This window comes from Protobothrops mucrosquamatus, unplaced genomic scaffold, assembly GCF_001527695.2.
Source record: "Protobothrops mucrosquamatus isolate PMUCROS unplaced genomic scaffold, P.Mucros_1.0 scaffold115, whole genome shotgun sequence".
Classification (NCBI taxonomy): domain Eukaryota; kingdom Metazoa; phylum Chordata; class Lepidosauria; order Squamata; family Viperidae; genus Protobothrops; species Protobothrops mucrosquamatus.
Window position 1 is genome coordinate 1,286,672 of NW_015386487.1, and position 20,639 is coordinate 1,307,310.

At 50.8% G+C, this 20,639-nt stretch overlaps 3 protein-coding genes across 3 annotated transcripts in view; 1 reads left to right on the forward strand and 2 right to left on the reverse strand.

Moving 5' to 3' along the window:
• Positions 1–1,673: 1,673 nt before the first annotated feature.
• LOC107284816 (histone H2A-beta, sperm) lies at positions 1,674–2,130 on the forward strand. The gene has a single exon (XM_015812932.1). It carries the CDS (start codon positions 1,674–1,676, stop codon positions 2,103–2,105), a length of 432 nt encoding a protein of 143 aa, XP_015668418.1. The 3' UTR covers positions 2,106–2,130.
• A 353-nt stretch (positions 2,131–2,483) lies between these two features.
• On the reverse strand, positions 2,484–8,288 carry HMBS (hydroxymethylbilane synthase). Its single transcript, XM_015812908.2, has 14 exons — positions 8,277–8,288; positions 8,069–8,122; positions 6,680–6,752; positions 6,488–6,537; positions 6,282–6,337; positions 5,978–6,055; positions 5,668–5,745; positions 5,095–5,170; positions 4,438–4,551; positions 4,295–4,333; positions 3,598–3,717; positions 3,461–3,514; positions 3,167–3,253; positions 2,484–2,907 (listed from the first exon to the last, which is right to left on the reverse strand). Exons 1-14 carry the CDS (start codon positions 8,286–8,288, stop codon positions 2,737–2,739), a joined length of 1,062 nt encoding a protein of 353 aa, XP_015668394.2. The 3' UTR covers positions 2,484–2,736.
• A 5,073-nt stretch (positions 8,289–13,361) lies between these two features.
• VPS11 (VPS11 core subunit of CORVET and HOPS complexes) overlaps positions 13,362–20,639 on the reverse strand; it is an 8,426-nt gene continuing 1,148 nt past the window's right edge. The window contains exons 4-16 of the mRNA XM_015812883.1: positions 20,003–20,166; positions 19,633–19,880; positions 18,831–19,032; positions 18,400–18,551; positions 17,652–17,838; positions 16,974–17,117; positions 16,612–16,800; positions 16,005–16,166; positions 15,776–15,915; positions 15,437–15,639; positions 14,212–14,383; positions 13,666–13,888; positions 13,362–13,577 (exon numbers count right to left, since the gene is read on the reverse strand). Coding sequence (XP_015668369.1) covers positions 13,413–13,577; positions 13,666–13,888; positions 14,212–14,383; positions 15,437–15,639; positions 15,776–15,915; positions 16,005–16,166; positions 16,612–16,800; positions 16,974–17,117; positions 17,652–17,838; positions 18,400–18,551; positions 18,831–19,032; positions 19,633–19,880; positions 20,003–20,166 — 2,351 coding nt within the window. The 3' untranslated portion in view covers positions 13,362–13,412. The remainder of the gene's footprint in view (positions 13,578–13,665; positions 13,889–14,211; positions 14,384–15,436; positions 15,640–15,775; positions 15,916–16,004; positions 16,167–16,611; positions 16,801–16,973; positions 17,118–17,651; positions 17,839–18,399; positions 18,552–18,830; positions 19,033–19,632; positions 19,881–20,002; positions 20,167–20,639) is intronic.

Here is a 20,639-nt window from a genome sequence, read left to right on the forward strand (position 1 = left end):
ATGTCTTCAAAGAAAAAATAAAGTCCAGTTGCCTCATGAAAAAGCACCTTTGGGACACTGAGAGAAATAGAACAGATATACAAGTCAAAATAAGAAAGAGATTAGTAAGAGAATACCTATCCATCCTGGAGGAGTACACATCATCTGGGCAACATGGTTTGCATCCCAGGATTCTTAAAAGAGTTGGCAGATGTAATTTCGGAGTCACAGAATGTAATCTTTCAAATATCTTCTAGTGCAGGGGAACTACCAGAGGACTGGAAAAGGGCTGATGTGGTTCCAATCTATAAAAAGGAGAGAGATGGATCCAGGAAATTATAGGACAATCAATTTGATGTCAATACCTGGGAAAATCCTGGAAAAGATAATCGAGCAGAGGATTTGTGAACACCTAGAAACAAGATGATTACTAGAAGCCAGTATGAGTTTGTTAAAAACAGATCATGCCAGACAAACCTTACTGCCTTTTCTGATAGTGACTATATTAATGAACTAACAAAAGGCCATAGACATACAGTAGTATACTTGGACTTCAATCAGGTATCTGACAAAGTGGGCTACAACCTACTTCCTGGTAAGATAGAACAATGTCAGATAGACAGTACCACCACCAGATGGATTCACATTTGGCTGAAGAACTACACGCAGCATATTGTCCTCAATGGAACTACATCTACATGGAGGCAAGCATGCAGTGGGATACCTCACAGTTCCATCTTAAATGATCTAGATGAGGGGATAGAAGAGGAACTCATTGAATTTGCAGATGACATCAAGCTGGGGGATAGAATAGGTGTTACCTGGCTCAACAGGTCTAGGTGAAAGAGATCTAGACATCCTAGTGGGCCACCACAGGTATGAACCAGCCGTGTGCTGCAGCTGCCAAAAAGGCCAAGGCAGTTCTGGGCTGCATCAACAGGGACAGCATCACAAGAAGTGATAGTACGACTGTGTACCACACTGGTAAGACTATGCTTGGAATACTGCATCCAGTTCTGGTTACCATGATACAAAAAAAAGTTGCTGGGGCTCCAGAAAGAGTGCAGAGAAGAGCAACAAAGAAGATAAAGGGTCTGGAGACTAAATTGTATGATGAACACTGGAGGGAGCTGGGTATGTCTAGCCTAGAGGACAGGATGGGGGGGCATCCCAGACAGGACAGGATCGACTTATTTTCCAAAGCACTAGGCAAAACAAGAAGTAAAGAGGGGAAGCCTTTTAAAGAGGGATCCATCGTAGAAATGTTCTGACAGGGAAAATAATCAGTGGATTAACTTGCCTCCCGGAGTTGGGGGTGCTGCACCACTGGAGGTTTTAAAAAACAGACTGGGCAACCATTTGAGATGGTGTAACGCTCTTGCCTTGAGCAGGGGGTTGGACTAGATTAGAAGATCTCTGAGGTCCTTTCCAACCCTAGGATTCTATGTTCTATGATTTCGCACGCGTCACGTCGGTTCGGCTGCAGGCGTCTTATTTGGGAAGGACTCCTTCGAGGCGGCTTTTTGCCAACCTTTGAATCGCGCGCGCTGTCTGCTCAGTGGCCCTGGCATCAGCCAATGATCAGGAGCGCGGTGCGCAGAGTCCAATCGGCGGGCGGGCCAGTGTGAGAAGCGCGGGCCATATAAAGGGGGTCCGCCCAGCTCGGCGGCTCCTCGCTTCCTTCGGCGCTTGTGATGTCGGGCCGCGGCAAGGCGGGCGGCGGGAAGGCCCGGGCCAAGGCGAAGTCGCGATCGTCGCGCGCCGGGCTGCAGTTCCCGGTGGGCCGCGTGCATCGGCTGCTGCGACGCGGACACTACGCGGAGCGGGTCGGAGCCGGCGCTCCCGTTTACCTGGCGGCGGTGCTGGAGTACCTGACGGCCGAGATCCTGGAGCTGGCGGGCAACGCGGCGCGCGACAACCGCAAGACGCGCATCGTCCCGCGTCACGTCCAGCTGGCGGTGCGCAATGACGAGGAACTCGGCCGCCTCCTGGGCCGCGTAACCATCGCGCAGGGCGGCGTCCTGCCCAACATCCCCGCCGCGCTCCTGCCCCGGAAGGCCGCGGCCCAGGGCGGCGGGGCGGCGGCACGCAAGAAAGGGACCCTCCAGGCCTCGCAAGAGTACTAGGCGCGGCGGCTGCGGAACAACCGGAGACCGAGCCGAGGCGGCGGAGCTGGGCGAGCGGAAGCAGCGGACCCCCTGCTGGTGCCACGTGCTTGGACTCGGGACTGCGGGCGGCGGGAAGGCGGGGCTGTTCGCGGCCTCGCCCCAATAAAAGGACGTTGAAAACGCGCGCTCGTCCGGTAGTTTGTAGGCCCCTCCCCGCGCACAAACTAGGATGGAGGGGGGCCTCCAGCCCAGCCGCATTGCCCCGTGGGGGTAGTCGCGAGTTAGTTCCCAGTTGGTATGTTACCCGTCCCCCCCCCCCCCGAATTTTCTGCTCTTTCGGGTTTAAGAACCCGGTCGGCTGCAGCCTAGAAGGGTTCAGTGGAAAAAGCGCCAGACTCTCTGCTGTCTCTCTTTTAATAGGTTTTAGCAATAATTGTTCCCAAGTCCTCAGCAGAGTTCAACTTTACACCTCTGCTGGACCAAGCAGTGATTTCTTGGTGAATATTCTTGCCCCGAACATGTGTCTTCACACCAAATGTTCAGCTGCTCCCCCGGGCAGTGCTAGTGGCAGGACATCCCTTGCTCCCCTCTCCTCCAGGAAGGATAAATAACTGGCCGGCATCATAGCTCTCAGAGGAGGTGGTGCCCATCATGCACTGCTGAGTTGCCTCGCCACGCTGAGGATTTGTTTGGCCCCTTTGCTCAGCAGCAGATCGGCCACCTGCTGGCCCAGCCTCTCTGCTGCCTCCTGAGCAAGACGAGGTACATTCCTTGCTGTGATGCCAGCATGTTGGAGGTTGTCATCGGGACCATCTTCATTCTGAAAAGGAAGGGCAGCCCATGGGAAAGGATTTGGGGAGAAGCCACATCTCACCCTAGGGTGAGTTCCAGGGCCATGACATGCTGGGGCTCAAGTTGAACTGACAACTAACCATAGACACACACACACACACACACACCCAGAAAGTGTTCAGATTTGCTTCTTGCAGTAAAGAGTGTGGTTATCCTAGTTAACTCGTTGTGAACCCCTTCTCATAAAGGAGTTCCGTAGCTGTTACTCTGAAAACCAAGACTGTTACCTCTAGGGAAAAATTCACATTTCTTTGCATGGTCTCTTGCAAGCTGTCAGAACCATCAAGGCTGTAGACTGCTCCAGTCAAGTACAGCTGGAGAAGAGGGAGGTTGAAACCAATTAGCAAGTAGAATGGAGACAAATGCCAGCATTTGTGAACAGCCCCCTCAATTTTAGTTCCTTAAAAAAGGTGATCTCTCTAAACTGTTCCCTCTCCCCCAGGACAAGGCAGGCTTCTGCACTCTGCTGGTGTCTGCTTTTCAGTGGAAGCAGGAGGGGGGGAGTAGCCAGTTGCTTTTACCTGGCCGTCCTTCAGCTGGGTGCTCACAGCCACCGGCACACTGCAGCCTCCTTCCTGCGGAGGGAAGCATCAGCTTGAAGATGTGGCAAGGCTGCTGGGCCGTGCTTCAGGGGGCCCCACCAGCCTGAGAGACCTACCAAGTGCTTCATGAAGGCTCGCTCAGTGATGCAGCGCAGCACAGTCTCCTCATTGTGCAAAACTGAGATCATTTCTATGATCTCCTGGTCTTTGGCCCGCACCTCAACGGCCAAGGCACCCTGGAGGGGGAGAGGGCAGTAAAGGGAAGGGGGCCCTTTTCCATTCCTGTGGTTCAGTGCCCCCCAAAAGTGCATTCTCCTTCCTTAGGACTTGCATCACAGTCCCTTTTTGGGGGGTTTCCCATCTCTAAGTAAAAATGTACCTTTGGCAGAGGCATTGTCTTATCAGGCATCTGAGCTGGGGGAGGGAGGGGGGATTTCCCTTCCAAATGATTCACCTAAGCCCTGCTGCCTGATCAAGAAAGATCTCTGCACCAAACTAGTCTCTTACCACAACAGATACCCAGCAAAGGGAAACAAACAGCTCCCCCTTTAGCAGAAGCTGTTGGGGGCAATGAAGAGTAAGTAGCAGCACACCCCTCTGGAGTCTATCCTGCCCCAAAAAGTCTGGCCAGCCAGGGTGCCTCCTTGCCAGGCTCTGGGATCTTCAGCAGTGCAGTTCCCTTCCAGAAGAGACCCAGAATACCAGATATCCAAGGTCCAGGTGTTCTCCAGAGGCCAGATGGAGAGATATGGGGCTCCATTGCCAAAAGGGAACCTGGGAGGTTCAAATGGCCAGGCAGATCCCATCACTCACCTGCCCAACCGCATACAAGCAGTCCACAGGGCTCAGAATCTAGAGGGAAGTGAGAGTCAGCAACAGACTACTTTTTAAAATAGAATATTAAACACCCCGCTGTTGGGACAACGTAGCATAAATGCCAATCCCCTGCCCCTCACCTGGCCAATGCGGTTCCCCCAGCCCATGCGCTTAAGGCCAGCTGCTGCCAGAACCAGGGCGCTGAAGTCCTCCTTGTCATCAAGCTTCTTCAGGCGGGTGTTCAGGTTGCCCCTCTGTCGGAAGGCTAAGCAAAACCAAGAGGCTTCTGCTAGCCTGCCAGACCTGCTGCCGGGAGGTGGGGCGCTACAATCGTAGGTCTGGGTGTGGATAGCTGGTCACCCTAAGCCTCTGAGGGAGGGAGACACACCCAGCCCTTCTGAGAAGCCAACCTCAGCTGCAAAGGCCAAACTCAGGCCAGAAAAAACAAAGGTACCTTGAAGAAGGACCTGCTTTGTCAAGAGGAATAAGAACCAGCTGTTATCTCAATTCTTTTAGGATAAAAGCTGGGTTATTCAGACTAAATTTTGTTATGAATTGGGGCAGTGTATCATTGATGCAGTTACTGTTCTTGGAGACACAATAAAGGCCAGAGCAAGGAGCAAAGCAAGGCCTGTCTTGTTCCAGCATGTGTTTCTCATTGTGGGCAGGCAGATGACCCCCGGTTTTAGACTTCTGTTTAATTGTAAGCCGCCCAGAGTTGATTTGCAAGTTTGGGTGGTCAGAGAAATCAAATGAATAAAGGTGAACTTGGGCCTGCCTGAATCATGAAAGGATACAATATCCTTGAACTGCAGCCAAGGGAATTTTCTTTTCAACTGAGCTGCACGGCGAAGTGAACTGGTCCCAATTACACTGCAGAAAAACCAAAATTGAGATGAGCAAGGCTACTCAGAACCTTCCTCAACTCCATTAAGATCTCCCAGGCTCTTCCCTCCTCCCCTCGCAAGCTGCAATTTTTTAAACAAGAGACTCAATGACCATTTGTCTGAAATGGTATAGGCCAGGGATGTCAAACTCGCAACGTCACGTGACGTGTCTCGACGTATCGTGACTTTTTTTCCATTGCCGACAATGGGGTGGGCGCAGTTTCGCCATGATGCATCCGGCCCGCAGGCTGGCAGTTTGACACCCCTGGTATAGGGTCTCCTGCTTGAGCAGGTGATGGGATTAAAAGACTACCAAGTTCCCTTCCAACTCTGTTATTCTGTATTCTGCTTTCCAAGAAGCAAGGCAGCCCTGTTCTCCCCCCCCTCCTGCATAGCACCCAGACAGCCCACTAGAGCATCAATCCAGGGTGGGACTCCAGAGGTCGGACCAAGGCCAAGCTCCTGCTCCAGCCAGCCCTTCACCTCTTCTCAGGAAGGCTGCTGAGGGTTTTGCCAGCATGTTTGGGGTGAAAGACAACAGCATCGTGTGGGTCTTCTCTTCTGCAAAGGACGGAGGAAGACTTTTTCAGAAACCTCTCCAATAAACATTGGCAAAGGGATAGCAGGCCAAGCAGAGAAAGAAGCTCAAGCACCATTCGGCCCCTCTTGCTCCCGAGACACTCCCCAGGCACCTCTGCTGTGGCCAGGTTCACAAGCAAAAGGAAGGCGGGCAGATGGGCAGGGCCACCACTTGGCTCACCCAGGCAAGAAAAAGAGAGGAGCTCAAACTCACTTGCAGATGGCGCCAATTGTGAAGCCTGGTGGCAGGGAGGTGGGCAGATCTTTCAGGGAGTGAACCACCAAGTCCACTCTAAAAGAAAGAAGAAAACATGCCAGGCCAGAAATCTGCAATCCGCCATCATGCCACGGTATGTCTGGCATTGAAGTGCTGGCTTCTCCCCTGGCAAACTGAATGGCCATCAAGTAGGGAGCAGGGGACCCATGTTACTTTCCCCATGGTCCTGGAGAGTCGGGCTTTGAGCCCACTTCAACAGGACCACCAATGTTCCACAAACCTTCAGAAGAAGAGCACTTACTCATCCCTTTCCAGCGCATTTTCCAGCTCTTTGGTAAAAAGGCTTTTCTCTCCAATCTATTGGGGAAGAGAAACAGCATAGGTACCCTTCCAGTCTTGCAAGGCCACTCTGCCCAGGACCCCCAGGGCTCTATTGTCACATAGCCCTACAGGACAGCCCTGGCTGTCTGGAGCCAGAAAAACAAACACATAAGCAGGGGAACAAACCTTGGATAAGGCTGTGTCTAGAATCCTATCTCCAGTGGTTGACATGGCAACTATCAGAGAAAAAGAAAAGTTGGAGGGTAACCATGGCCTCCCTCCTTCCCTCCATTTTGCTCCTAATATACCTGCTTGGGCTGCCTCCACACCACCTCAAGAGCAGACTCTCTCTAAAGACCCCCTTCCCTGGATGCTCACCTATCTTGAAGCAGAGATGTGGGTGGTGCACCTGGAGCATCTCCACCACACTGTCAGTCTGAATACGAGCCAGCTGCAATGTTGAGAAAGGAAGGAAAAGGCTCTCAGAAAGGCCCCCCAGCACATCAGAAACACAACAGCTACCTGCCTCCCATCATGAAGGGGACTCAATCAGGAGAATTCAAACTTTCTGCTGCTCGTACAAGAGCCCAGGCAAGAGGAAACCCTGCCCCTCTATCCTATCTGCTAAAATAGCTCTGGGTGGGCCTGCTATTCACACAAACATTGTTTTCTGACATCAGGCACCACTATGGGAACACAATGCTGGGAGAAGACAAAGGACAACTTGACCTGAACTCCATCAGGCATTAAATAACCTCTCCCCCCAACATATGAGACTGGAGGGGGGCAGACTCTGGCTGTGCTGCTGGGCAAGAGGAAGGGCAATTCCTGGGCCTTGCCAGGGGGGAGCTGTTCCCCCATCCACCCAGCCCTTTCTCTTTGCTTGGCTCCTTGCTGGCCTCCCCATACTTGTCAGAGGCTGGTAGGTGGAGATTAGCTCTAGGTTACAAGGGTATGGCATTATCAGCCTTTCCCAATCCTGCATCTTTGGGTGGATCCTTCAACGCCTCTTCCTTAGCAGCCATGCTGGATTTCTGTGGCTGGAGATGCTGCTTTCTTGGCACTGTCACATTGCACAACTTTCCCTGCTTGATTTCCATTCCAGCCCTGAGCAAAAAAGGTTGCACTTCTTCCTACGCTAAAGAAAAGAGAGCAAGGCTTGCTCAATCTACTCGGGATGGTCCAACTGCCAAAGCTTTAGTTAACCCTGCCAGCCAAGCAGAGGCCATCAATGCCTTATCGGCTTTGTACTGATAAAGGATAATATTTGTAGCTCAGGTTTGAATTGAAGGGTCCTTAGTGGTCTCTGGGCTTGGTTTTTTTCTTGCAGACATTTCATTACCCAAATAGGTAACATCATGAGTGCTACAGGGCCAGAAAAAGTGGGCTTTGTGCACCAGTCACCAGAGGTGATACTCTAAAGTGCTCCTAGAAGTTGCTGTACCCTGCAATGCAGAAATGCATAGGTGCAATTTGAAGAGCTGGGTGCAGCTTACAAAGTTCTCTGTGCCTCAGCTGCTTAGGGGGCCCAGCAGGGTTACAATCACCCCCACCCTAAGGGTCTTCTGAAAGGTAGGAAAAAAGAGAGGCTACCCCGTCACTCGACTACTGTCCCTTTGCCTCCATTGGGTAATGTTGCTGACTTGCGATAAACAACCGGGAGTTTGTGCAGTGGAGAAAAATCAGCACTCCCCCCCCCCCCAAAAAAAGCGCAGAGCAATCGAAAGATTTTCCTATCGCGGTATGTCGGGACTTAGGAACCCTTACTTGGCTTTTCCGGGTGCCCACGCGGATGGTCCGGTTGTCCGAGGCGTTTTTATTCTGTAAAGAATTTTCTCCCGTTAGACGCAAAGCGAGGCCGGAACGCCGCAGCCGCTTCGAGACCGGGAGGAAAGGCCCGCTGCCGGCCCTCCCCTGCCTCCGCCGCCCTAGCAAGACAGCGCGGCCACCGGCCGGTCTCGCGCGCGCCCCTCACCTCCGCGGCCATCTCCGGCGGGCTTCCTCGGCCGCGGCCGCCAGCGCTTCTCAGCCCGAGGCCGGGCGGCTGCGACCCTCCCCGACCGGCCCGCCCGCAGGCGCCGCCCCGCTCTGGGATGCGCGATAAGGGGGGTGGCGGCAGGGGCGGGCCGAGGGGGCGGCGCGGGGAAAGGGGGCCACGCAGTGAGGTGAGGCGGCAAGCGGGACAGGGCGGAGGGCTGCGCTCACCGGGGCCGGGGGCGGCGGCGGCGGCGGCGGCGGGCCGCTCATGCCGACGAAAGGACGGCGGGGCCGGCGGAACGAGAGCCGAGACCGGGTCACCTCGCCGGACGAGTGCGTCGAGCCTCCCGTGTGACGTCACTTCCAGGGCTTTCCGAGCCGTCTCTTCCGGTCTCCTGGAGGGCGCCTTCGCGCTGGCGACCTTTCCCGGCAGGTGGGCACCTCGCCCGAGCCGCCCCGTAGTCGGCGAACCTCCAGCCCCGGGACCCTCGCCCGGGCCGGCCCGCCCGCGCGAAAGAAGGCCGGAGGCCGGTGGAAGCGGCGCCCTTCAGGCAGCCGGGCAGCCGCACCAGCAGGAGCCCTCGAGGAGGAAGGGCGGCCTTCCCCCCCCCCTCCGAGGCGGCGGTTGCAGCTGCCACTGTGGCCCTGGCAGGCCTGGCCGGAGCCTCTGCTCAGGCCTGCTTGAGAGCCAGCGGCCAGACAGACCCGGAACCAAAGCCCCAGTCGGGCTGTTTCGACCAGAGAAAGTTGCACCACCCCGCCCGGGCCCTGCCTGGCGCCCGTCCTGGAGGGAAAGCCGAGGCCGGCCAGCGGGCTTCCTGTCCCTGGTCGTGTTCCTCCCCGTCCCCGCCTGAGTCCGTCTCTGCCGCTTCCCAGCTCCCCAGAGTAAACCCATCTGGACGGAAGGACGTCCAGGTGCTCCTATTCCTCTTGACAAGCAGGTCCCGCTGCAAGCTGGCATCCAGCGCTGCGGCCGACTTGCTCGGAGGAAGGTCTGTGAGGAGGATCAGTTTGTTGAAAACACCACGCCAAAATAATCAGCAACCACAGAGAAGCTGTCGTTGGAATGTTTCAGCTGCCGGAGGCCAAAAGAAAAGGATGTTTGGCAGGGACGAGAATATTTGAGCCTGTTTACAAACACCAGAGCCCGCCCAGGAACCCACCTGGTGTTGGAGCTGTCCTACAACCAAGTCGTCAAGGAAGAAGCGTCACCTGAATCAGGAGTCCGTGCATCCAGGGAGAGATGCTAAGGTAGAAAAGAGGAGCCAAGAAACAGAAAGATGAACTTGGAGTGGTGGCCCTAATATAGGGGGCAGGGCTGACCCGAATGGGGCTTCTCCTCCGGCCGATCCGATCGGAGAGCTCCTCTTCGAAAGAAGACCTGGAGCTGTGGTGACTCAGATGTAACCACCACGTTTTGCAGACTGATTACCAGCTGCAAAAGAGCCAACTGACAGAACGAAGAGACTTTGGCTCAACTGATGAATAGTTTAGCAAGGGAAGAGGCAAAGCGAAGAGTAATAAAACAATGCTGTGCAAGAATTAAAAATGCAAGCTTTAAAGGACCTTGTGCAGACCTCGCCAAGGAATAAGCACCCAGCTTGTAGAGAATGTACTGTAGTAAGTTTGGGGAACTGCGCAGACAAATAAGGCAGCAATCTTACCAAATTGCCTGGTTAACAGGCTCAGATCCTGATGAAATCCCAGACTTTTTGTCTGATGGGGAGCTTCTTGAGGAATTAAGCAATAGTTTCCCAGGCTTCAATAGCTGCAGTGGAAACCCTGGTACAAACAGGGCACAGAAATGCCCCAAACCAGCAGTTGGAAGAGTGGGAATAAGTAGTCATTCATACTCCTTTATCAGGAGAGCTGAAACAGATTGCTACAGATCTGAGGGTCTTGAGCCCCAATTTCCTCAAATGGACCTGGAAGCTACACAGCCTCTGGTAGTTTGTCTGACCAAGAGATTGAGCAGATCATATTAACCTATCCTGAAGTCCATATAAACAGCACACCTGGAGAAATCCTAATTCCTCCAAGCCTGCTGACCGCTTCAGTGTCTTACAGGGGTTCCAAAACATGGTGCAGGACCATTGGGGATCGGCAGGGGAAAGAGGATCCTTTAAAAAACTGCCATCGCTATTTATGGTACCAGTTCATAGCTGGAGTAGAGCCCCTTAATAATGGGGATGAGTGTCAAACTACAGGCAACATCATGCAGCACCCTATCTTTAAAAGGACTGCTGGGTGGGCTACAGCATCCCGAGCAATCCCGGACTGGATAAGCAGATGCAGAAAGGTAATGAAAGATGGGAAATAAGGCAGGAAGACAATAGGAATGTGTGGAGTGACAAGGGCAGGGAGCGGTGGATGGAGATGGCACACACACACATACACACACAGAGGCAGATAAACACATGGGTCTTGCCAGGCGGTATCTGGGAAAACATTTGAAAGACCCTAAAGACATGAGGAATTACTTTTCTGTTTTAATCCACAATGATCTTAAGCAAGCTCTGTTAGATACTGGAGTGAAACATCTTGTATCAAACACTTTCCTTTGACTAAGAAAATCTCTATTACAGCCCTGTCTGCCTTACAAGCCTCTGACTGGGGGGGGGCTTTGATTCAAGGGGTTAACCAAGCCCATTATGGCCAGTGTAGGACACTTGTCAGTGCACAGAGAGATCACCAGGCCCCTTGTAACCCCCAGAAATACCCAACCAAAGGCTGATGAAACAGGGATCACACAGGCTACTTGCAGCTTAGAAAAGGAAGGTATTTGAAATAAACCAGTCAACCCCTTTAATAGCCCCCTTTAGCCCATTCTGACTTCAGATGGGAGAAGAATAATTTATCTAAGCCCGATCTGTTTTCTGCTTCCATTCTTGAACATGAATTTTGCTTAGGGTCAGACTATCTAAAACCTCGTGCCCCTTTTAGCTTCTCTAACCCCAGGCAAGGAAATCTGGTTTACTGATGGAGTTTCACAGTGGGAGGATGAGACCCAAAATACCTCCTGTGTTGCTGTTTCTACCAGAGATGTAAAGTTTGGAACTCTAGCCAAATTTTTACAGCACACAAGAGGCAGAACTAGATTGCTCAACAGGCATATGCCTTAGTAGGGGAAACTAAGTTGGGGGAACAGGAACAGATTATTTTGAACTTGCACAACATGGCCCATGAAGGAGCAAAGAAAATCTTGCTGAAGGCACATCTAGTTCTAATGGGGCCCAGTCAGTGGCAAAGGGGTCAGCACATTGTTAATTGTCTGGGATGCCAAGTTCAAAATGGGAGCTACTCCTAAGTTGCAAACTTCCATTCTATGGGCAAAGACATATTGGTACATGGGACACAATTTTCCTGGATTACATTGAGTGCTTTTCTGAATGGGTGGAAGCCTTCTCCATATGCAATAAAATTGGAGACCGCACTGCAAGGTTGTTGCACCCACAGGTCTTTTGTCACTGCAGCGTGCCATTCCAGATTTCAACAGATAGGGGCACATCTTTTGTTACTCAACTCTTTGAAGCCTTTGCCCCACAACTGGGAATAAGGAAATTCTTGTCTCCAACACCCACATGCATGGGCAGACTTTGCCAACCATTCTAGGAGCCAATAGAAGCTCCATCTCCAGCTGGATATAGTCCCTATGAAATCCTGTTTGGTTTCCCACGCACTCTGGTGCTCACTGTGAAACCTGGGGAGGATGCATTGATTAGGAGCCCAGAATCTCTTACGAATCTCTTAAGCCAGGAGTTCCCAACCAGGGGTTCGAGATGATACTCCAGTGGGTGCGAAAAAATGGGTTTTCAATTTATAGTGTATATACATAATTCGTTGCCATTATTTTGAACTTTTGTAAGGGGTGTGAGAATATATTAGAAGCATTCTAGGGGTGCAGGGTATAAAAAAGGTTGGGAACCAGTGTCTTAAGCTATTCCAAGTGACATTAAAGCAAAGGTGGCACCAGTCCCTCTTTTGTCCTTTTTCTCTCTTGGCTTAATCTACAGGTGTACCTGGACACAAACTGAGGCTTCCCCACTTTGTTTCTCAAGATCCAAGTCAGGAAGACCTACATTCTCTTCAAAATACTCCTCCTGGGACAATGCCCAGAAGCCCTGCAGCAGTTATAACAACAGTGTTTGTAGAATTGGCTCAAGGAGTCTGGGACAACTCGCTGTGGCTAACTCTGAGTGGGGATGGGTGAGCCCCATTCTGTGGCATCTCCAATTTAACTTGATGCCAGGGAAGAAATGGGTAAGCCAGTATAACTGAAAGGTGTAACAAGCACATAAGCAAGGTGAACAAAAGCCAGGAAAAGGTCCATCAGGGAAAGTAGTTAAGAAGGAAAGGAAAAAATGTCACTTGAATCTGACAAAAGTTGGGTCTGAGCACATGGGAAGCCCCTCCCTGAGCCCCACCAACAAAGCAAGGACTTTGGGGTCCGGAAGCCTGCCTGGGTGTGTGTGTGAAAAGCAAAGAGATACACTTTGTAATCAATAAAGTTTGGTGTTATTTTAAATTAACTGGGTCTCCATGAATTCTAAAGAACCGATTCTGCCTCAATGTTTGGTTGAAAGTGATTCGAGTGTGGCAATTTTCCAGGCCCATCAGTATGTGAGTGAATGACTAGAAGCTGAACATATGCGATCAGAGAGACTTCCGGGCCGGTGGGACACCTCGCCCAAGCCAGGGACCCTTGCCCAGCCCCCCACGCAAAAGAAGGCCTGGAGGCAGGTGGAAGCAGTGCCCTTTAGTCAGTCATGCAGTCACACTATGAACCCTCAAGGAGGGAGGGCGGCCTTTCCCTGCCCCCCCCCCCGCTGTTCTTCCCCCCTCCAAGGCAGCAGTCGCAGCTGCCACTGTGGCCCTGGCAGGCCTGGCCAGAGGCTTTGCTCAGGCCTGTTTGAGAGTCAGCGGCCAGACAGGGCCCAGAACCAAAGCCCCAGTCGGGCTGTTTCCGCCAGAGAAAGTTGCACCACCACCCCTCAGCCCGTCCTGGGGAGGAGGGAGAGCCAAGGACAGCCAGCAGGCTTCCTGTCCCTGAGTCCCATTTCTTCCCCTCCCCGCCTGGGTCTGTCTCTGCCGCTTCCCAGCTCCACAAAGTAAACCCATCTGGACGAAGGGACTTCTAGGTGCTCCTCTTTGTCTTGACAAGCAGGTCCCGCTGCAAGTTGGCATCCAGCACTGCGGCCGACTTGCTTGGAGGAAGGTCTGTGAGGAGGGTCAGTTTGTTGAAAACACCACGGCCAAAATAATCAGCAACCACAGAGAAGCTGTCGTTGGAACATTTCAGCTGCCGGAGGCCAAAAGAAAAGGATGTTTGGCAGGGACGAGAAAATTTGAGCCTGTTTACAAACACCAGAGCCCGCCCAGGAACCCACCTGGTGTTGGAACTGATCGTGCAGGTCTCGCTTCTGCTCTTGGGCACGGATCATGTCCATGACTTTCCGGTTTTCAGGAAGGCATGTGGGGCACTCTGACCCACTCTCCGAGTAGCTCTCAAAGCAGTGCTGATGGAAGGAATGGCCGCACAGGAAATGCACTGAGGGCAGCTCCAGAGCGCTGGTGCAGATGCTGCACTTTGTCTTCTGGAATATTTTTGGACTAGAGGAAAAAAGTCAACAAACTTGGGGCACCCCCTTGGCACTAGTCACCCAATGCTGCTACAGTCCCAGTTTTCCTTTGATTTGACCTCTAAGCCTTGGATGAATACACTGCCTGCACTCCCATCCAGTGGAAGGAAGGCAAAAGCAGCAGCCTTCCAAGCATTGGAATTTCTGCTCAACTTTTTTGCAAGAGATTTCGCCCCCTTTTCCAATTGATTAACCACTTCTATTTCCACACTGCATCACCCTGCAGAACAGGGCGATGGATGGAATCCAGGATGGAATCTCTGGGACAGATTGAGCAGCAGGTTCTATAGCTACCTTGTTTTCAGTTCTTCAATATCCTGGCGGATCCGCTTGGTTTCCTCCCGGTATTTCTGGATCTTTTGTTCATCCTGCTCTATCTGGCAACTTTGTCTCTGCAGTTTGCTGATGAGATAATCCTTAATGACTGACAGGGTGGCCGTGGAATTATGAGCCAAAGTTTGCACAACTAGAAAAGAGACACCTATCAGGGCAGAAAAGAATAGGGGTGCAGCTGCCATCCTCTATCAGCTGTATTGCTTCTTCCATAATAATACTGATCTGAGTCAAAAAGTGCATCAGGGTGCTCGCAGGAGCCCTGATGGCACAGTGGCTAAAGTGAAGCATTGCAGGCAAACTCTGCCCACAGCCTGGAGTTCGATCCTGATTGGCTCAAGTTTGACCCCTTCTATCCTTCTGAGGTCAGTAAAATGAGGACCCAGATTTTGGGGGGCAATATGTAAATAATGCTTACATTGTAAACTACCCAGAGAGTGCTGTGAAATGCTATGGGGCAATATATAAGTCTAAGTACTATTGCTATCGTGTGTTTTTCTGCCAGACTATGTCTCAGTCATTTCAGCAACCCATCCAAAAATAAACTTAGCTGCTCCTGTGTTGTTAAAATCACTTTTGAAGTAATAACAATAATATTAAAAAATAGCATATAAACCCCCAAAATGTAAGAGCTGGATCAGATGCCTTTCCAGCTTATTATTTTCTCAAGTTTTCATCTGTGTGCGCCTAAAGAGAGGGGCTCCCACCTTTTGGAAGAGACGAGTACTGTTTATCAAATGGATTAAACTACTGAAATACCCCTTTTTTCTATTTTAAAGTCCAACAAAATATTTTCCCACTCCCATTCACAGGCTGGCAGTGAGGCACAGGCTTTCAGCTTCTCTTCCTCGAGTGCACAACCGGTATGGAGAAGAGTGTGAGCAGGGGCTGCTGTACAAGGACACAGCTGCCCAGTTGTGAGAGTCCTCCAAGATCAAGACAAGTCAAAACTTGGTAACTTTGTCATAGGACTAATTGCTCAGATATTTTCCACCCACATGTAAACGGCGATGGCCACTTTAAAATCAGAAAATAGCTCCCCATCACCAACTTCTACAAAATCACTGCTCCCAGGGTGGGCAAGGCTAAGCAACATCTTCTCTGGTTCTGTTGCCAGAAGAGAAGATGCCGGCGCTCAGCTAACTGCCGTCGGCACCCTCAGCCCAAAGGCAGAATCTGGCCTCACCCAGCAAAGGAGGCATGAGATTCTTGGTTTCGATGCGTGCGAGCACAGCCGCAATGTACTCCTTGCAGTCCTCCTCCTTGTGGGCAAAGTAGCCAAGTGCTTGTTCCCAAAGACAGGCCTCTTGTTCCCCATACAGCTCGCAAACCTCCACCACCTTCCGGTACTGCCCATTCTGCATATGGTAATGCATGATCTGCTGGAAACTGGAGAGAAGCGAGACATACAGAGGGCAGACAAGAGTTGGTGAAGAGCCTGAGGACCACCAACTAGACCAGTTTAAAACCAGCCAGCCTTCTTTCCCCTTTCCAAGTAACAAAGGATTCGCTCATCTGCACTCACAGTTTATGCTGCTCGTAGAGGTAAAGGATCCCATCCTTGAAATTATGCATCTGGCACAAGACCAAGGCCTTATCAAAGACCTCCTGGAACTTTCCACTCTTCAGCAAGAGAATGGTTTCATTGTGCAGCTTCTCTTTGATCTGGGAAGATCCAAGAGGACATTCTTGAATGTCAGATAGACTCCAGGGCCCCCATGACCACATACACTTAGCAATCTCCCAGGACGTACCTGTGGATCTTGTTCATGGGCCCAGTTCTGGAGACGGAGCTCCAGCAGGGTGTCATATACACCCTGCTTAGAATCTGGCTGAACCTCAGACATGTGTTCTAAGAAAGCCTTCAGCTCCCGGGGGTTGTTAGCAAAGATGGGAATGAATTCATCAGGATTTGCCTACATCATGAAACAGGCGGGAGAGCAGAAGGGAGAGAAAGTCAGATAGCAAAATTTTCCTAAACCCTCAGAGCCATCTGCCTCCCAGAACACCCACATTTCCCTACAAGACGCATCCACTGGGTGCAGTGGGAACCACAGGAAACATTGCAGTGAAACTAGAGGAAGAATAGAATTGCTCTAATGGGCAACAGCACAAAGACTCTGAGATTTTCATAGGAAGCCCGAGATTTGTGTGCCCTGCCTGCCCCTTCCCACTTTGTCAACATCCTTACCTTTTCCCGGGCTATACGCAAATTACTACCACCGATTTGGTTTCATGTTATTTTAAAGCCTTTCATGATATTGGGCTCAAGACACTTCAGCCCCATCGCTTGGGCAAGTGGTACTGTGCCCCAAATCCCACTTCAGCCTGCCACTTCTCCCTCCAAGCCTCAGCCCATACCCTCTGCTCCGCCAGAAGGCCAGAACCCTCGTGGTCTTTCATTGGCCGATAGTCTGTGCAGAGGATCTTCAGCAGTTCAGTGGTTTCATTGGGGATGTGATGCATGAGGATCTTGCCGTAGCGCTTCATGTTACTCTCAGCCTGCTCAAAGGGCAGCTTGCCAATATAACGCAGGGCCTCCTGGAAGTTCTGCAAGACCGAGAAATCAGGCACTGAAAAAGGTTTTACCTATGGCTTGACATATATGCTGGTGGTGATGCTTCTCCAGGTTGAGCCAATTTCAGAACAGGCTTACATTCTCCACTTCCCCTCTTTCCTCGGCTGCCGAACAAGAAGTCCAGAAACAACCAGGCAGGCCTCACCTTGATATCTTCTAGCTGGATCTTCAGGTACCACTCGTGGTGCTTGTGCTTCTCAGCCAGGTACACAGCATGGGAACAACAGCCTGCCTGGCGAAGTACCTTTATAGCTGTCTCCACGTCAAAGTGCACCTCGCTCTCACTGGTCTACAGAAGGGACAAAGAGAATGGAGTCAACCCAGACTGAATCAGCTAAACCTCAAATGAAGCCTTCCAGGCTCCCTCATGCCCAAATGCCCTGCAGAAGAGGAGGAAGGCCTTCACTGCTCACCCTCTTCAAAGTTAAGAGAAAAGAGAACTCTACTTAAGTCATCCCATCAGCTGAAGGGAGAACATAACTGCTGTTTGTTCCCTTGCAAATGGAAGTTTTCTAAGGTTTCCTCACTCCAGGACTGAAGTGACATCCTTACCAGAGGGAGGATGCATCTCATGTCACAAGATTTTCTGCATCTGCACAGGAAAACTCTGGCAACTCGGGCAGAGAAGACAGATTAAAATTTTCAGAAGACTATATGTAAAGAACATCAACATAACCATTCTTCGTGAAACTGATAAGCATAAACTACCATGCCAGAAGAGACACCTGTAAAAGTCAGGGACTTCCATCCGTGGAAGGGATTCATAGAGAAGGGCCATTTGGTATCTAGAAGAAAAAGCATTGAAGTGCCTTTGCCTCATCACCTTGATGAATTCCTCCAGCTTGGAGATGTCTTTCAGCTTGGTATAGCAGTTCAGCAGCAGGGTGGTGTGGTCAGCATTGGCCAGTGATTGCAAGTGGAGCATCTGCAAGTAAGCAGTCAGGTTGTGTATCCGCTGAGCATCCAGGAACTTGCGGATGACATAAGATGGCTCCAGTTTCCCAATAGTGCTAGGAAAAGAGCATAAGTCCCAGTTGCTGGGATTAAAAGATGTAGGTCACAAACAAGTGAGCAGCTCCAGCCCTTGGCGCCACTAGAGTGAAAGCAAGTAAAGACCAGTTTGGAGGAGAGGGCGGAAAGAAAGCAGGCATTAATAATAGGTGGTTTCATCAGTCTGAATCCTCTCTCAAGAGCACCCTACTAAAGATATTCCCATCCTGAGTTGATGCGCGCCATAGATCTCCAAACTTTGTTTACATCCTAGGCAGTCCTTCCATTTATTTGATGAGAAAAAATACTCTCACCAGCCAGGACCTATCCAGCCTTCATTCTGATCTATCTCAGCACTGGTGTTCACTGGAAACATTGATTTGCAGTCCCCATTTGGACAGATTTGCCATCTTATGAACCTCCCTCTTAACAGGACAGCAAAAGGAAGAGAAGCATGCAAGAAGATGCAAATTAGTTGGATACTAACCCCGCTTTATGATCCCAGAGAAGTTTTGCCATCGATGCCAAGCCCCATGAGAGAGGGAGGCCAAATCTGCACCTAATTCTTTAATATTACCCACCGGAGGTATTGCTGAATAGCACCATCATGGTTGCCCTTGTTGTACAGGTGATCTCCGTATTGGCGAAAGATCTCGGACAACCCATCGCTGTCCAGGTGGTGACTCTTAGCCAGGTTGATGGCCATTTCAAAAAGGTTCTTCTTGAAGAGCATCTGTTAAAAGGAAGATGTGGTTCAGGAAAGGTTCCAGGCAGAGGTTCTAGTCAAAGCTGCTCTCTCCAGCCATTTGCAAGAAGCAGTGAGGATATTTAGACTGTCAAGTCCATCCCCCTCCTCAGAGCCTTGTACACATGTTGGTGTGGAAAGAACTCTGCAAGCCTTAAAGCAAGTTCCCCGAGGACCAGATCAGGGCATGCGCTGTAGCTACTTGCCCAAGAGCCCCTCTCTCACTGCCCCAGCAAGCTCCAGAAAAAGCAAAGAAGAATCCCTTGCCTCCAGTTTGGTCTGCGTATCCTTCTCCTGCAGCACATGGAGTTTCCCATCCCTCGTCAACACATAGAGGCATCCCCACTCTGCCAGGACATCCACCACATCATCAAACACAGAGCTGTAGGCAATGAACTTATTGCCCAGGTCATAAATATTCAGGATTTGCTTGTCAGAGTTTTGTGGATCTCCCCCAGGAAACTCGGATCTGGAGCAGAGAGAAGGAAGAGCAAAAGCTGAGCTTCCACCTTACATTTAAGCCTTTCAAACAGAAACAGCCTCAACTACAGAGACTGTGAGCTCATTTTTGTGTCCTCAGTAAAGGAAGAGCTGCAGCCTTGGCCACCGACCACTAGCCTGCACCCTTCCAAAGAGTGATGCCAATAAGGGGCTGCACTTTTTTGAAAAAGGGAGTGATGCGCTCAGCAGAGACAGTGGGCTGCTCTACACTTCTTTTTAAGCATAGATACAACCATCAAATAATTCCACAAACTATGACACCTTAAATCTTACTGAAAACTCTGAGTATTTCCAAAATCAGTCATGTGCTTTTAGGCACATAGTGGCAATTATATTCTCCATCATTTATTTACAATCCCAGTCACAACTCTCAGAAAATGAAGAGTTCCAACACAGTCTGGAAAGCAAAGCTGAAATTGTTCTGCTACATGTGAAGAAATGAAGGACAAGAATGCTTATTGGAAGTACAAATTAGTAGCACAATTAGGAATGTTCAGAAACGCACCTGTATTTAGAGGGGTTTCGTCTAAATGCCCAAAGCCCCATCCCAGCAATAAAACAAACTTACTTGGGAGATGCTTTCCAGTCCTTGGACATGATGATCAAATAGCCTCGATACCAATGGACAATCAGCTTCTGACCCTCAAAAGCAAAGCAAGGCCCACGCTCATCTGGCTGGTACAGATATACACATTCATCTCCTGCCACTATAAACTGGAGGTCCTGGGAGGGATCACTGAGCGTGGAGCAGCGCAGTCCACAGCCACGCATGTCCAGTTCCAGCAATGGACAGTCTTTCACTGAAAGTGTGTAACACTGCAAAGCCAAGGAAAAGGAAAAGGGCAGCAGTGAGGACAGAAATCCAATCAGGCAAAGAATGGGTCAAACCCAAGTTCTGCCACATCTGTTGGTCACTGCCCAGTAGACCAATAGCATACCTGAATTCTCCCAGTGGTAGCTACAAACAGATGAGTTGTTTTGCTTGATTGGCGAAACACAAGCCCAGTAACTGGGTGGCCTCCTTCCTGTAGGACTTGAGTTTTACTATGCCGGTCCCTTGTAATGTCCCCCTTGATAAGCGCTACACTCCCATCCACAAAGCCTATGAGAAAGGAGGAAACAAGCACAAGATCCAGAGATCAAAAACATTCCCTTCTTTTTCTAAGCTGAGCGGAGCCTTCAGGTGACCTCTTCCGTTCTATGTAGGGCTTTAAACTCAACACCAGTGCCCTGAATTAGACCCAGAAACAAGCTGGTAACCAAGTAGCCTACCCTGCTGCATTTCGCACCAGCTGACGTTTACGGATATCCTTCAGGTGCCCATGTACCACTTTAATTGTAACCTACTACAGATTTTAACAAAAGCATATAAAAAGGTGTCGGCTGGCGACCCCCAGGGGGAGGGCCTTCTCTGTGGGAGCCCCCACCCTGTGGAATGAACTTCCCCCAGAGATCCGGACTATTCCGGATCTCCCCTCCTTCCGCCGTGCCCTCAAGACATGGCTTTTCCATCAAGCGGGATTGGCCTAGGGGGGGGATTGTATAGGGATTTTAATAGGGATTTTATAACTTTTC